The sequence below is a fragment of the Lissotriton helveticus genome, chromosome 4_1 (assembly GCF_964261635.1).
Source record: "Lissotriton helveticus chromosome 4_1, aLisHel1.1, whole genome shotgun sequence".
Taxonomy (NCBI): domain Eukaryota; kingdom Metazoa; phylum Chordata; class Amphibia; order Caudata; family Salamandridae; genus Lissotriton; species Lissotriton helveticus.
In genome coordinates this window covers 1115424295-1115441566 of record NC_136063.1, presented here as the reverse complement: position 1 = coordinate 1115441566, position 17272 = coordinate 1115424295, and the positions used below count along the sequence as shown (strand labels likewise).

Genomic DNA, 17272 nt, shown 5'->3' with positions numbered 1-17272 from the left:
CCTTCTCTATGGATGCTAATGAATGACATCTGAGTGCCTATGCCAGTGAGCCTAGCATTATCATTTTCTTGGCTCCTAGTTTAAAACATCTAGGTCACTATGACCAATATTCTATGCACCATGTTCTTTGCTAATTTTAGCATAAATTTACATTTTCAACAGAGTTCCAGCCCTCCCAATGATTATAAATTACAAGAGGCGTTGGGAACATTTCCAGGGCAGAAAATTCATGGCAAAGAGCAACTTTTCAGTCAGAAGGAATGCGGAATTCCAGTGCTTTCAGTAGCCAGTGACAGTTCTGAGTGGTTCTGAGGCTTACCACTGCAGATCAGAGTCTGCTAGGTCTATGGAGATGCGTTGTCAGTAAGGGGAAGGAATGTTGCATTAGGGGTGCAAGTTATGGTAACAGGTTTGGGGTAACTTGATGGACTACGGAGGCATGCAGTGAGGTCTGCTGGGCTATAGTAGCCCTGATCACCCTCCGTCATGCTGCTGCAGTGGCCCGCTGCAGTTAAAACAAGGAAGTTGGACGAACGTATGTTAGTGCTGGATGTGTGCCTGAGGAAGGACATTGTGTGGGGACAAGAGAGGGAAATTAATGTTCCCTTATTTGAAAAGGAAACATGAGCTAAATTTACTTTAATGAGTTTATACCCGCAATTTATGCACAGGACTCAGTTCCGAATATAAACTGCACCCTAGTGTACATAAATGACTAAACCCATATTATGTCAAGGACATTTACTAAAGGATTAAACCGTCCAGCTGAGAACCAATTATAAATGTAATAACGCGTAACTAATTGCCCTTCACAATTCATTATATACAAGTGCAGTTCTAAATAATAAAAAAATATCAGCAACTATTTTGAAGAAACATATTAAAACCCACCTGCAATGAACGGTCTTTAGAAAAAAAAGGACAGCGTATGAAATTGTTATACATAGCTATTAACTAAAACTTGTAGGCCCAGCTTTACATTGGGAAAAAGTAATTGGCTAATCCCAGCATATTTATTTATGCAGCCTCAATAAAACAGGACTAGGGCAATTATAATATTATGACGAGGAGTTAGTTATGGTGATACCTGCTTTTCTATATCGGTGTTTTAATTTCTCCCTAATATTTAGCAAAATGCATTTTTATACTGCTTTCAAATGATAAAAACGTAACAATATATATTTTTTAAAAGCAGTCGTTAAACGCATGTTTTTTAATTATTCTACGTTTCTTGCATGGGAGTAACGCCAGTGAGTGCAAGGTAAGGTTTTCGTGTTGTAGAAACAGAGGCCGGCATGAGAACACGAAGCAGGTGCGCAGCTCAAAGCCACGCCCCCCCGCGTTAAACATTCACGTCACGTCCGAATTGATGCCCCCTCAGCAGCCGCGCGGCATGGGCTGATTGATGACACGGGTTCACCGTGGGGCTCTGCCACACACTGAGGGTCAAAGGCCATTTGATAATCAAAAGGGCAACATGAACAGTCACTATTACACAGTTAAAACCCTGCTCAGCCAAGCGCTACCTGGTGAGGCCTGGTCTCTGTCACTGCACACGGGTGCTATTCTTCAAACTCCCCTCTATATACAGTGTATATTTTGGATAAGGAACAATGGGCCAGAGAATCTAGATAACAGAGGTTCCGGTGCAAGTGCCAGCCCAGTGGACTGACCTTGGTAAGTGGTCTAGCTCACACATGCCATAGCTGACTCACTCTTACCATACAATGTAAAATGGCTCCCAGTGGTATCACAAGAATGCAATAGGCTCCGTTGCAAGCAAAGTAACCTGCCCCCTTCCTCGACCACTGGTTGACCAGCAAAATACAGTAGTAACTCCTCTGCGCCACTGCACCTGCTGCTTGCTCGAGTGCAATGATTAATCACTGTAAAACACCAAATAGGAGCACAGTTTACATGAATGGCTACATGAATGGCCAGTTACCTTTTAGCTCAGACAAGTCCAAGGCAGTTCTTAATTTGTGCTGGTGATTTCTGGTGCTCGGCACTGGCACTTAATTTTCAACATTGCACTTATTACAGCATGCCACATGGTGGCGCTGTGTGTCTAATTTAAAGATTAGCAATACAAATTATAATAATAATAATTCAATATACACTAAAAAGGACAAATACCTGTCACCCAAGCCATCCTTGTGGTGTTGAGAGCCTGGAATAGCCTGAATGGCCATACTTGTAGGAGTGTGATGTTCAGTAGTTATGTAGGAACTGTCACTGGCAGTGGCAATGGGCGGTTCAAGCTGTAGTGGCCTCCTGACGAGGGTCTTTTAAAAAAATGTTTTTATCAACATACAAAATAATGGCGGCAGGCGCGCGGCTCACCCAAATAGTATTTTTTTTTAATTTACATCTGAAATAATAGCAGCTGCGCGCAACGAGACGCGCGGTTCACCGAACACGCAAAAACTGCACTTCCCCACCCCGGAGCCCGGACACAGACACACCGCGGTGGCCGCACTCTACCCGGACCCGGCTCCTGACCCCCTTACCCTATTGAAAGGACTTCAGAAGGTTTCCGCGGCCCAACACCACCATCCAGCAGGTAAGAACGGCACCCGTGGAGGAAGGAGGGAAGCAGCAGAGTGGCCGGCCTTTGTGTCCCTCTAGCCAGGGCCTCAGTTGGGGATGGGGGCAGCAGGCAGGGGGCTGAGGAGGGGCAGAGAGTGGGGAGGTGGAGGAAGGCCGCCGTTTGTACAAGACGTGAATGGAGGATGGGGACATCAAGCCGTTGGTTCGATGAGGATCTGTCAGGAAAAATCATAATGTTCCTGGTTCAGGCACCGGTACTTCTATACACAGCCTAGCATCCCCTAACACATCCCTTTCCCTCATACTCATCCATGACTCATATCCAGCTTTGCTTTCCCATTTCACAAATCCATTTGCTTCTTCTTTTCACAGTCATATTGTACATGTTTATTTATGGCAACTGCGCCCTTTTAGCCAGCCCATGACTCCCCTTATCCAGCCCTCCCCATGTGTCCCTTCGAAAGCCCGTTCCAACCCTTCCACAACCCTGGTACTCCTCATCCAACCCAGTCACTACTATAGCCTCTGCTGTTTAAACCTTTCCTGCTTTGTGTCGGGTCAAGTCTGACTGCTCTTACGATTTAAAAGCATTTCTTTTCATTTTGTGCCTGCTCCGTGCAGGTTCTTAGTTTGTGGTGCCAGCCTCCCTCTGCACTGTACAGGTTGTAACAGGCCATGAGCTATCTGTCCCGGCATCCTCTTGCACAGGTTTAAGGAGACCTCTGGTTTCAACCCATCTCTGCTGAGTACAGGTTCTAGGATGCATCTAACTTCAGTCCCTGTGCTCTCTTCCAGTTTGAGAGATACCCCCAACCCCATTCCACAATGATCCAGCTCGAACAGACTTCTGTTTTTTTTATTTGCCAGTTCTGCTGGGGTTCTAAATGGCACAGAGGTGTCAGCTGCTACCATAGCTGTACAATATTTGAGGCTGGGGTATTGGGTCATAATATTGAATTCTCAAACTCTCTCAGTGCGCTTTGCATTGAGTCGGATTCATTGAGTACAATGAGGCGTTCAGCTTTATGTACCTTTAAGCCCACCCTAGCCAATAACATTACCTCAGTTTTTGATTCATATAAAAAAAACACTTTGCGGTTGTTTCTACCTCCTGTTGGTTATCACTACTTATAGACTGTTTTGTCAAGTGGGAGTGTGGTGCGATCATCAGCAGTCCGGTTTGTAGCACAGAGTCATGGCATGATGCAGAACTGAGTTTGTGATATGGGGTGTACACCGTTAACCTGTGTGGATTCGTAGCTCATATGGCTAGTTGATATAGTGTCTTGTTATCATGTGATGAGCAGTGGAGAGGCCTGACTGGCGGTGGCCGATGGGAGGGGAGGTAGTGAAGAGTGAGGTAATGAGGTGGTGGAGAGGTGAAGAGGGAGTGGAGTGTGGGGGGGGTGAGATGAAAGCTGGTATCTTATGTTTATGTGTGTAGCCATAACCTTTTCAATCGAAATAACAGACTAACATGTCCACTTCTCAAATTTCATATTTTACTATACTAATTCACCACTAATCCTTTAAGGAATCCGGAGTAGCGTGCTACTCGCTGAAAAATGCTTCAGCACCCCATTATGGGTAACAAGCGCTATATTATATATATATATATATATATATATATATATATATATATATATATATATATATATATCAATCATCGCTGGTTTTCCCATCTGACCTTTTTCTGCAGTAAAAGAATTGTCCAATCCTAGTGCACCAATTGTCTCATTTTGCTCACCCTGAAGTTGTCGAAGGTCAAAGAAAAGGCCCACATCCCCTGCCGAAATCAGAGGTGGACTATTTGCATAAGGAGGAATCTTAGTCACTTCTTTTCCCGCCTTTAGTTTGTGATGTTTCTGCAGTTTTAGTTTTCGGATAAAACGGAAGACGTCCATGCGTGTTTCAGAGTAATTGAAGTTACTTTCCGGACTAAAAGAGAGTCCTAAAGACAGTATTTGACATTCAGCTTTATTGAGGACGACATCAGAGAGATTAATCACGGTGTTAGCGGTGTGTTCTTGGTTTACTTCCGATTCCACCTGCCTCTCTTGGTTTTCTTGGGCGATTTATTCGCGTTTTCGCCTCCTATTGCACCTCCTCCTTGCCCCCCGCTTGGCATTTGCAAGCCTTTTTGATGCAGCTGTTTCTTCCGGGGTCTTAGCGTGTCTCGCCTGTCTTGGCACAGGACATTCATTTCGTCCGCACGAGACATGATTAAAACCTTTTCTTTTACCGCATTTGACGGTCCGCCACCTTCCTCTTCATTTTCACTACCGGTGACACTTTGTTCGGAGGTTGAGGTTAAGGAGGGTGTACTGTCCCCCGAGGCGCCTTGTGTTTTACGTATGTTAGACACTCCACCCTTATTTTTTGCCGCTCCATATCTTCGAGCAAAGGTGAAAACATTGCCATTTTGATAATCCAATTTGTCTCTATTGAATTTAAAGGCTTTACGTTTTTTATGGCATCCTCATCTTTCTGTAATTTGGTCATCATCTCATTTCTCATCTTTTTAATGCTTTCGGTTTCCTCAATCAAGGCAATTTCTCCATTTAATTCCTCCACTTTTGCCTGCAGTTTGAGTCTGTCCCTGGCTGCATATTTGACCAATATGCGTAATAGCCTAGCAGATGAATCTAAGTTGCAGTCTGCCCACTCACCCAGCATTTCCGGGTCCGGATCTTCATAGCTCGGGGCCAGAGTTAACCTTAAGCCCCTAGGGACCCTGCCAACTTCCAAATACCGAGTAAGCGATTTCTCCTCCCACCACTTCGCCTGTTCGGCACGCATCAGTTTTTCCAAACGTCTGAACAAGTCTCTTGCGCCTGAGTTCACTTGGGGTACAGCATCCTGCTGCACCGCCATTGCTGACCCCCCAGCCGGGGAGTCATCAAATATATCGACCGCAGCCACCTCTCGGCTTCGTAACGCCTCCGCGGCCATGATGCAGTTTATATCCGGGCAATGACAAAATTAAAGCAGTGAGAAGCGTTTCAATGGTGTTTTAGCTCCTCACTATGCACTCTCCTTACTGGATTATCCATTGCAATCTCCTACCTTGCCAGATATCTTCCGGTTGCTCGGATTCACACTCCAGCCACCTCGATTCCGGTCTCCCAGGTCAGAGTAATTTTTACGGTATCCAGGGGCTTCCGTGCGGCTCGCTCCACACCAGAGCAAAATGAGTGAGCCTCGCCGAGACGAGACCGGTTGCTTCAGATGCCGCAACGCCCAGAAAGAAAGAGGGGTTTTCCGCAAGTGTCGACGAAGCAATTCGACACCAAAACACTGCAGTACTCCATCCACCGATAATCCAATGCCACACAACGGATCAGGATAGACACGCGGACCCAAATTTTCTTTTGTGCTTATTTATTTAAAGTTTCTGCCCTGCATCCCATGCCGCCATGACGCATTTCGGTCCGACCTGGACCTTGATCACATGACGCGTTACTCACGGATAGGCGCCAAATTTAAAGTGCACAATACCAAAATTACAACAGCTGTGTGTTGACAACGATAAAGCTGGAAAACAGACTATGGAGTACAATTTCTGCATAGAATGCTACATGTCTGCAGTAAAAGAATTGTTACCCTGAATTGTGGTCCGTCTCCTGCTTCGCCGATCTTGTGGGATTGGAGGTGGCTGTTGGGAGTTCTCTTGGAATATATATATATATATATATATATATATATATATATATATATATATATATATATATATATATATATATATATATATATATATATATCTATTGCAGTACTCCATCCACCGATAATCCAATGCCACACAACGGATCATGATAGACACGCGGACCCAAATTTTCTTTTGTGCTTATTTATTTAAAGTTTCTGCCCTGCATCCCATGCCGCCATGACGCGTTTCGGTCCGACCTGGACCTTGATCACATGACGCGTTACTCACGGATAGGCGCCAAATTTAAAGTGCACAATACCAAAATTACAACAGCTGTGTGTTGACAACGATAAAGCTGGAAAACAGACTATGGAGTACAATTTCTGCATAGAATGCTACATGTCTGACGAGAATGTGGTAACCCAAATCTGTATACATATAAAATCCTAATGTTAATAGTCCATTAGTATGTAAGAACCAAATGCATAATAATTTACATATGCTTTGAAGAATTTCTTTAAATAACTCATTGTTTATCTAAAAGGTTCTAGCTATACAATACAAGATTCATATTGGCCACACAAACTACGTACTCCATATGTGGTCCGTACATTATTGGTGCTACTCGCTGAAAAATGCTTCAGCACCCCATTATGGGTAACAAGCGCTATATATATATATATATATATATATATATATATATATATATATATATATATATATATATATATATATATATATATATATATATATCATCGCTGGTTTTCCCATCTGACCTTTTTCTGCAGTAAAATAATTGTTACCCTGAATTGTGGTCCGTCTCCTGCTTCGCCGATCTTGTGGGATTGGAGGTGGCTGTTGGGAGTTCTCTTGGAATATATATAGAGGCGCGGTTCAGAAGCCCCCCATCACAAGTGGCCTGGAGATTCTGGAGCCTGCTTCGGCATTGCGTGTTTCTTCATTTAATTGAATATCTCCAGACTCGCCGGCAGTCCGAGCATCTGCAGCGACACAGCGAGACATTTTCTCAGCCAGGGCGGGTTGTATGCACCTCCTGCTCACGCTATTATCGTGCTCGGACCAATGGTTGATGGGGTCCAGGGGACCTAAGGTGAGACTCTCTGTTCCATTTTGCGGGCAAGAACGCTTTGCAGAGCACCTCTCCTACAGCTATTTCTTTGGATTTCTCCAATACCGTCCCCCAGCACTACTCACCTGGGAGCCACTAGTGCATCCTGGGAACTGGAGTCCGTAGATCTTCTCGGACCCTTCACATTATCACCTGAGGATTTTGCTGCAGAGGGGCGTAGCTAATATTTACACCTATCCAGTGCGGCGTGGTGCAATTTAACTGCAGAGCGTGAGGACTTCCGTTTTTACTACCGCAGGCGCTGAAGAGGCCACACCGGCCGAAATGCATCCGCCATTGATTTGTAATAAAGAGCTTCGCCATTTGAATCCCCGCTGAGGCTCCTGCTTCTTTCTTTGAGAGGAGGCGATTACTTCATATATATATATTTATGCAAACCTTTGACCCTATTCTATACATCTGCTACCCTTCTCAATCCAAATAACTAAGATCCACCACTCAAATTACTTTCATATTTCACTATACTAATTCACCACTAATCCTTTAATGGGTTCCGGAGTAGCGTGCTACTCGCCAAGAAAGTGCTTCAACACCCCATTAGGGGTAACAAGCGCTTCATAAATGCAGACCTTTTCCCTCTTCTATTACTCCGCTATTCTTCTCAATCCAAATAACTGATTAATATCCACCAATCAAATTACTTTCATATTTCACTATACTAATTCACCACTAATCCTTATGGGATCCGGAGTAGCGTGCTACTTGCCGAAAAAGTGCTTTGACGCCTTGTATGGGGTAGTAAGCGCTATATAAATGCAATTACAACACAATATTATTTTTCAAATTAACCACTGGTCCAACGTAGGTCCATCAGGGCCAGATCCATGTCATAGTTTCAGGATAACTCAATATCATGGAAATACGTTCTGTTTAAATTCACTCTCTGTGAATTTATGTTACACAGATATTCTGGAAATCTGGAATGGACCCGCCATTCCAAACCTATATCGGGCACCCCTGCTATAGCTAAAGCGTGACGTTTGAAGGAGGAACGCTTTGGATGAAGATTGCAACCTGAAACGTTTCAGATTCTTTAGCGTTACAAACAAGACAGCTGAAAAAAGACTGATGCACAGAGAAATCCAGGACCACAGCTGTTCGAACTGATAAGCATGTTTGTTTGAAACGCCCCTATGGGCCGCCCCACTGAGGCGTGTAAGCAGGGCTAATTTGTTTTTGTTTTAAAGATTTTTAACTCACGACAATCAATCAACGGGAGCTGATGCCCCCCTCACGTGAGGTGGTCCTTTTGCAACAGAACCCGTGACCCAGAAATCCAGCCTGCTTTTGCTACATTCGATTATGCAGATTTTTGTTTTTGCAGATTCACTTGCATTTTGTGAGAGGACAAAAAACGACTAATAAGCTTTTTAGCTCATGTCGAGGAAGGTATAAGCAGAACTCTCCCTGTTCCCGGGTTCATGTATAACTACCTCTTTCACTCAAGGATTTTCCTCTCCGTTCTGGAATTTGTGGCTTTCGCTTTATAATAAGTTTAAAAAAGACGTGCAACTTCCCAAAAAACTGCATGAGCTACTCCGGAATGGACCCGAGCATCTACAAAACCATGGGAGACGGAACAGACGGCCACATGCATCATTGTAGGTATTTGCGATTCCTAAATTGCGAAAATTAAGGAATCGCAATTTAGAAATCGCAAATACCTATGCATCAAAAATTCGCATATATTTTAGCGATTTCAAATTTTTCCTTACTTGCGATTCCCAATTTTGCGAATCGCAAATAAGGAATCCCTTAACATTGATTCCTATGGGCCTAGAGGCCCATAGGAATCAATGGGAAGGCATTCTCATTTTGCGATTCGCAATTAAGGAATCTCAAAATGAGAATGCAATTTCTAGGGTGCACCCCTGAAATGTAACATACAGTCCATTTTTCACACATACATGCCCAAGGTGTATGTGTGTAAAATGAAAGTGTCAAAAATGCACTTTTGTGCATTTTTGAAACTTTTCTTAAATTACCATGAAGGTTGACTTCATGCTAATTTAACACTTCCAATTTGCGAAATCGCAATTTTTTTTCAATGATGCATTGCATTTAAGAAATTGCAAAATTGCGATTTCTTAAATGCAATTGCAATTTAAGAAATCGCAAAAAAATTGGGATTTCTTAAATTGCGGAAAAAAAAATTGATACATCTCAAAAATTGGATTTGCATTCGCAAACGGCCGATTTTTGCGATTCACACCGTTTGCGAATGCAAAAACCAATGATGCATGTGGCCAAGAGAGTAAAAGAGGGAGAGCAATTGAGTCTAAAAAATGTGAAAGTGTGCCACAACATGGCCTCTTGATATTAGAGTATTTCACATCCCCTGAACAGTTCCACCAACATTCCTTGTCATTGTATTTTTTACTTGTCTAAATATTTAATATTTTACTATGCGCTTCTTTGCTGAGCATCTCAAACAGAAGCATGGTGAAGATGCAACTTCACGGGGAGGCAAGATTGAGGCTGCGGAAGGAGGCTACACATTCTAGATTAATGAGTGTCTTGGCAGAGTGGAAACTGAGCAGAGTTGGGTGGATTTTGCAAGTGTTGAGTAGGTGCTGGTGTACATAGGTGGTCGTCAAGGTCATCAACGTGGAAAACACCACATTGCCAGAAGAATTCATTCAAACCCTCCAGACCACTGGTGAACGGAATGTCAGGTCTGGCTGAAATGAGATTGGAGACAGAAAGTGTAAGCATTGACCAGCTTTCAGGTATCCAGTGTCAGATGTCTGTAAGGTGAGAGGTAAAAGAAACAAAAAGAAGTGGTGATGCTGCCATGAAAGGTTGTTTACAGGGAGAAGGCCACAACAGTTTGGGCACACGTACACTGAATTGATCATGGAGCAGAGCAACTCCAAGACGCAGTGTATGATGAGATATGAAGGCAGGAGACAACCCAGACTTACACAGCAACAGAAACTGCGTCGCTTGACGCCATTGTCAGGAGTTAATCTTGAGTGACAGTATTACTGGCAGCAGAGAGAACGAGGGTGGTGGGGGAGTGCTCCGTGAGCCTGAATACGATCTTGGCGGACAGGGTTATGCCCTCACAAATATCCCGCCAGCCAAATTACAATTCAATTGTCTCCTATGGAGCTTGTAATACGGTGGACGGGATATCCGACACGTTTGTGATGGAGTATCCAATCTGCCAATATCATAATCAGGCCCTTTGTGTGGGTAGAGGTATGAGCTAGAAGCTCTAGGGACAGTAAACCGTGTGCATTGTACTGAGGCAAAATTCCAATTTCAGGAGATGCTACTAATAGCTTTAGGGTTAAAGTTGTCATTCTTACTAAAGGAGTATTTCTGCATCAGTCCTCTTGCACCAGAAATTACAGATATGGGTGGGGTTATCAGTAATTTGTGAATGCAAAACTACATAGGAATTCCGGTTATACATTGTCTACTGAGAAACTGGGAATTTACCACATTACTCAATGCTTCCACTCGTCCTCCCTATACAGTTTCAGCATTATCATCCAGTTTCCTACTTTTAGATTTCACGAGGCTTAACCCAGTTTCTTATTTAGTGTGGAAGGAACACTGGCAGTGCGTTTAACACTTAAGAGCTGTAATCCTGATTGAGATAGAAACTCCCATAGTCAACAAAATCAAGATAGATGCCAAACTCAGTGGTTGGTTCCAACATTGGCTTCACCTCCACTCTGAGTCAGATAGAAAAAAACAAGAGCTTTTGGTTAGTGGCCTCCAAAGAGTTGCATTTATTTCACACTATTAATTTCACAGGAAAACATGTCCAGTGGTTACAGCAGAGTACTTACATCAGAGTTATTGTCAAGCAAGAGTCATTTCAGTTCAAAGTTAGAGCAATTCTACATATTCACGCAGGTAAACCCACCTGCCCCTAACCTTTTGTGAAAGAATGCTGGGCAAGGCCTCAACTGAACCTCAGCTGCACAAAGCCTCCATACATGAGCTGGAAAATCACTCTTTTCAAGGGATTCCATTTAATTCTTTGTTGCACCATATGATATTGGCTCTTCATTGCGTGGCCGTGCGAAAAGAGACAATATTGTGCCCCACACAGTGGTACCATGTGATTTGGCAGACGTGGGTTGCATGTTATTGCTGCACCTGGCTGACCCATGCAGCATTGGAGTAGTACTGTGAGTCAACATGTGTGAATGGGCTCTGGTGCAAGTCATCTAATTAGGTAAAACATGCCCTACTCATCCTGTCCCCCACCATCATAACTTAGCTGAAGAAATGAAACCGTTTTTACTATCAAAGAGCCAACAAGGAGGGTACAAAACACTATAAGCATCTTCTGTTGACCCCCAACATCAATAATGGATGTCTTTTTGCCCCACTGTGCAGAAATACAGGCAAACTGGGTGTCATTGGACCCCCTTTCTCCGTCATTACTAGTAAAACTGGACAAGGACCGCAAAACCCTCAACTTTTGCTTTCTTCAAGCAGACCTGAAATCAAAGGGCCCAATTCTTGCATGAAGGAAAAACTGGTTAATGCCGCCTGTCAACAATTTCATAATAGATAAACAAAGTAGTGCCAGTCTACACTACTACAAAAAGGACGGTGAGGAAATCTTTACCACGTGTCTTTTCTTGCAAGTCAAAATCATACAAACTCCTTAAGTGTAGAGGTAAATATGCTTGAAGAGTTGTACCAACAACACAGTGTGGCTCATACTATTTGTTCTATCAATGCAGAATTTGGCATATGACTCTGCTACTGCCATATCTGCGAACTGCCGCAAGTTTGCCTATTCCTGTCTCACAGGGGTGACTCATTCTTCCCTCCCTCTCCATGCAGTCATATTGCCATGGTCAAGAGACAGTTACAAGGCAGCTTATGCTTGCCTGCCTCCGCAGTAATGGCGTCCATGTCAGCTGCAAGCCTCCATCATCAACCTGCTTCAGAATTAGATAGATACACACCACCTCTAGATATAGTTTACCTAGCCACACATCCTACTGGTAAGACGCTTGCACCCACTTATTCCCCACCTATTGGGACGTTCTGCTTCTGGATTGACTTTCAAGGCTTGCATGACTTACTTAACAACCAGCGTGCTCTTTCTTGAAAAACTAGACACGTACTTTAAAGAACTGTCATTCACATGCGATTCACGGTCTTACTGGACGTTTATTCTGTTTTGTGTAAGTTTGGCTGCAATGTTTTATTATGCAGGATTTTGCCTGTGACATTTTGTGTGGCAGTCATTTGCAGAAGGTGTGCTGGAAGTCAGTGGAGCATCAAGCATCTACATCTCTTGTGCTTGCCAATTTGACCATTCTCAAGGTCCTGATGCTCCTGTGTCACTGTTATGACAGCACAGTTTCATTCCACGGACTCTCCATTGTTTCAAATTGTAACCCAAACCTTCCGCTACCTGCAGCAGATGAAGTGATGGACTTTGATTTCAGGAATGCGCGTTTATTTCTCTACGCTACGCTAGTGATTTGAGTTTATGGAGTGGAGCTACTACCAATGGGGCAGATCGCAAGTTTATCATCAGATATTTTTGCATGTGTCATACAAGGCGCAACCTCATCCACGGATGGTGAAGTTTCTACTTTTCTCACTCTTACTGACACCCTCATGTCTTTCTTCTCTATCAGCACGCTCCTTCTCCATCGTTTGCGCTGTTAGGTAGCATGCCTTATCCTTGGTAATAGAAGCATGAATGCGTGATCCTCTGTCTGCTTCTTCTGTCCTTAGCAAATTGAGCTTCTTTTACCAGCACCCTGCAAACAATAATCATCCCTCCTGGTAGGTCTCCCAGGGTACGGCCTAGGCCCTCCTGGACCTGACTGTCGGTGCCATGGTCACTCTGTTCCAAACTGATCACTTGCTGCATAGTTGGCGGTTATCATTAGAAAATCTAAGATCATAACGGATGTACGGAGTTTGGAATGATTAAACTGTTCTTCGAGTGAAGTGAATCCCCCAAAACAGCTCTTGCCGCATATACCAGGCCTGCTTTATCAATGTGTCACAGATTAATAAATACGTTTCTGTTTTTCTATAGAGGCGGCCTCCATTCCTAATAGAATTTTCCATCAACACTTTATGGATAATTCACAAAGTGGGAAAGCCAGTAAAAGGTCCACTTTAAGTTTCAGTTGTACGATCTGGTGGGATTTCTTTCTCAGGCAAGTGTGACAGGCCACAACAGCAAACACTGCCTAGGAAAGTAGCAAGACACACAATAGAAATGAACTGGGATCATTTTGTAAGCCATGATATGCTTTTTTTCCTAAGGTGAGCTGTGGGAACAGTATCATAATGAATTTTTCACAAACACAGACATTGCAATATCTCTGTACTGACGAAACAATAATTTGCAAAAATACACATGTCCTCCACTAAGATTATCTAAAAATGCATTCCACTAAAATCACTTTCACACCACCTAAGTGTCCTACCTTGGAACAGCAGACCAAATAAATAACAATTGTATTAAATTGCAATAATTATATTTGACCGTGCCTACCATACATGATTGGCAGACCAAGCACAGCGATTCCTTGACTGTAGGTCAGGCACTTACTTTTCACTCAGGTCATCAATGCGATGCCCACTGCTTGAGATGAAGCCGGAATTGGAAAGGCTGCAGGGACTAGCTGGGGCAGATAAAGTGCTTTTAACGGTCTGGACTGAATGCCTTCGACTCCTCCGTCGTTCCAGCCCCCGCCGCTCATTGGACCCGAGGCTGGCCCTCCTCCTGTCCTTGCGTCCATTGGGTGGGGGGTCAACGTTGTTATCTCCATCTTCATGCCTCAGCGTCATCTGCAAGGAAGGGCAGACATTACAAAGCCAGGCATGTTAGGGTTTCAATGGCTCCGTTGCTAGTGTTAGCCTTCATTCAACACTCTTTCATACCATTGAGCGTATCAAACTTCTCTGAAAGGATTCTGATCGTTTTTTAACATTAAGTGAACTGTTCTTCAGTAAACAACTAATTTGTACAAAGGAAAACAGGGCTGAGGAACCTTCTTTAAAAGTCTTCTATTTGCTTGCGTCTAAAATGTATAATTGTGCATTTAAATAGTTATTTTGCAACATTGTTATGCTTTTTACTGTGGTGCCTAAGGGTACTGTTAAAAGGGCCATAATGATTCATGAATAACGCTATAAGTGGATGTTTAATCCTTACCTCAAAAACTTTTGCCAGCTGCTCCAAAGATCTAATTTATTTTGAGATCTCACTACCTATGGATTAGTTAATTAAGAAGCAAACTCTCTTGACGTCATAATCCTGGTATCAGCAATTAGCGCCTTTTGGCTGCACAGCATTGATTTCTATTTCAGTATGCAGGCTCAGCTGCAATATTTAGATTTGTTAGCGGGTCTGCCTTCTCTTTATTATGCTTGTATGTGGTATATTTCTATGGGGCAATCAAGGCAACACGTATGGAACTCATATTTACATTTTAGCAAACACTGTGGACGAGATTTAGTAACACTTTGCACTGTTGCAAATCATCCAAAGTGACGTAATCCAGTGCAATATGTAGATTTGGGATTTAATATCCAAAGCAAATGCAGTGGAATGTTGTCTAAAAGTAACACAAAGTAATGCTATGCACCAAATTGTGTAGAGGGGTGCCCCATTGTTGGTGCATGGCTGTTCACTACACCACCACCCATGATTTTTGATGAAAAGGCCTATCTACTAAGGTTAGTAGACAGGATTGTGTGCCTAAATAGTATGCCTTCTTGAGGCAAGTGCAAAGGAAGAGAGACTTTTTTTCTCCAAACTTTTTTAACTTTGCATGTGTTCTGTACTGTAGCAAACAAGCACAGTAGAAAACATTGAAAAGTAAGACTAATCATAGTATTTTGTACTGGAGTATTACCTTCCAGTACAAAACCTGTGCTAGGCTCACACTGATTTGCACTATTGTGCAAAGGTGTGTGTGTGGCACTGGGCAGGCAAAAATGTGCCAGCCCTTGGGAAGAGAGCAACAGCTGTAGATATGACGCTGTCCTTCTACGTGCTCTCATTCACCGTAGTACAACTTAGAGTTGCTGTGCTGCATTGCAAGAGACAGTAAATTTGCACCATTCTTTTTAATCCACTTGTGCAATCAAGCAAAGTGCACAACATTTGTTTTTTGAAAAACCATAAATAATATCAGCGGCGGTACCTCTGTAATGACGGAGGAGTGTCGCCCCACTGCAGAATAAAAAATAAAACGATAATAAAACAATGTTATTCTCATTATATTTTACACCGGCAGCCAATGCTGCCGACTCTAGGGTGGGGACAGGCAATACTATCTTGACAGCGCAGGAACGGGGAGGAGTGGAGGGCACTTGTAAGTGTGCATGTCAGTTTAGCCGGCCATCTTAGGCCAACCAAACAGAAAATGAAAAAAATAAGGATAGATATGGAAAGACCAAAGTGCTCCAAATTGGGAAACAGCAAAAGCATGAGTTTGGTAATAAAGTCAAATTTGTGAGAGTGGACATTTATAAATACCAAAGAGTGTGGTTCTCCCATAATCTAGGATGGAAGGATCACCTTTCCTCAACACAGGCAAAGGCACTTTCGATGGTAGTGGGATAAGGAAATTCGACACCCGATAAGGGGGCCCCTCCCTGGGCAGATGCCCTATCAGGCCATGATAACACCACAATTTCATTATGGTGCCGAGGTAGTCGGCTTGGGGCGGGGTAAACAGTCCTGGGACTTGGAAGGACGACGGTGCCTAAAAATACTTATTTCTCTTCCATCCTCCACTATTGTGCAGGCCGTTAGAGTGGAAACGGGCCTCCCTGGGTGGACATACTTGGCCCATGCAGAAATAATAAAAATTTGGACACAAATAGAGAGAGGGGAAACCTCTAAAATCTCCCAGCTGTGTAAAAAGACATAATGTACAGTGAGCTAACCAAGGCCCGTGGAGTTAGAGGAAGAACTGAAACATGCTGTAGGGAATTAAAATTAGATGTAGGAGATGATATAAGTCTGATAGGAGTGAGTACGGTAGAACTGAAAAGAATAATAAGGCAGGTCTCAAAGGAGCAGGACCTTACTTACCTGTGAAAAAAGCAACCTTTTCCCCATTTATTAAGCTCATGAACGGATGGTGAAACCTTTCCTTCCCGGGAGAGATTGCAGAATATCAAGATGCATCAAAGGCTCCTGAGATTTAGATGTGGGGTGAATCAAGTGTTGATGTCAGGAAGACATGGTATGTTGTTAAACTAAGGGAAAATTTGCTTTTGTGGCCTTAACATGAAAGGGAATTCAGTTCACAACCTAGTGGATTATTTTTGGGTTTTATTCCTACGGAAGTCATTTTTAAAACCTGTTTTTATAGAATACGATACTAGGGATAGAGGGCTGGCACTTCAACTATTGGTTGTAATGAGATTCCTAGATGTGACATGTGCTATGGGGCGATTTTTATTGTCTGTTGACAGTTTTTTACAGTCAATCTGAGATAAATTAACATACTTGAGGGGAGTCCTTCATTTAATCCACTGGTGTTGGAGATTGTACTTACTTGTATTTTATATTCGGTGTTGTGTGTTATTTTATCATGTTGCTGTAATTTATAAATTGTTTAATAAGATCGAGGTCCAAATAAACATCACATTTTACTACTACTACTGTACTGTACAGCAAACAAAAAGTTTAAAAGTAACCCTAAGCATAGTATTTTGTACTCGAGTATTACCTTCCAGTACAAAACCTGTGCTAGGGTCAGGCTGATTTGCACTATTGTGCAAAGGTGTGTGTGTGGCAGTGGGCAGGAAGAAATTCCCCAGCCCTTGGGAAGAGACCAACAGCTTCAGATATGACGCCATCCTGCTACGCGCTCTCATTCAACGTAGTACGGCAATTTAGAGTTGCGGCGCTGCATTGCGAGAGACATTAGTAAATTTGCACCATTCTTTTAAATCCACAG

At 43.1% G+C, this 17272-nt stretch overlaps 1 protein-coding gene across 8 annotated transcripts in view; it reads right to left on the bottom strand.

Annotated features, from left to right (window-relative positions):
• Positions 1 to 17272, bottom strand: part of FHOD3 (formin homology 2 domain containing 3) — a 1303582-nt gene that overhangs the window by 320758 nt on the left and 965552 nt on the right. For all 8 annotated transcript variants that reach the window (XM_078687715.1, XM_078687716.1, XM_078687717.1 and 5 more), the window contains exon 10: positions 13903 to 14141. In XM_078687715.1, coding sequence (XP_078543841.1) covers positions 13903 to 14141 — 239 coding nt within the window. The remainder of the gene's footprint in view (positions 1 to 13902; positions 14142 to 17272) is intronic.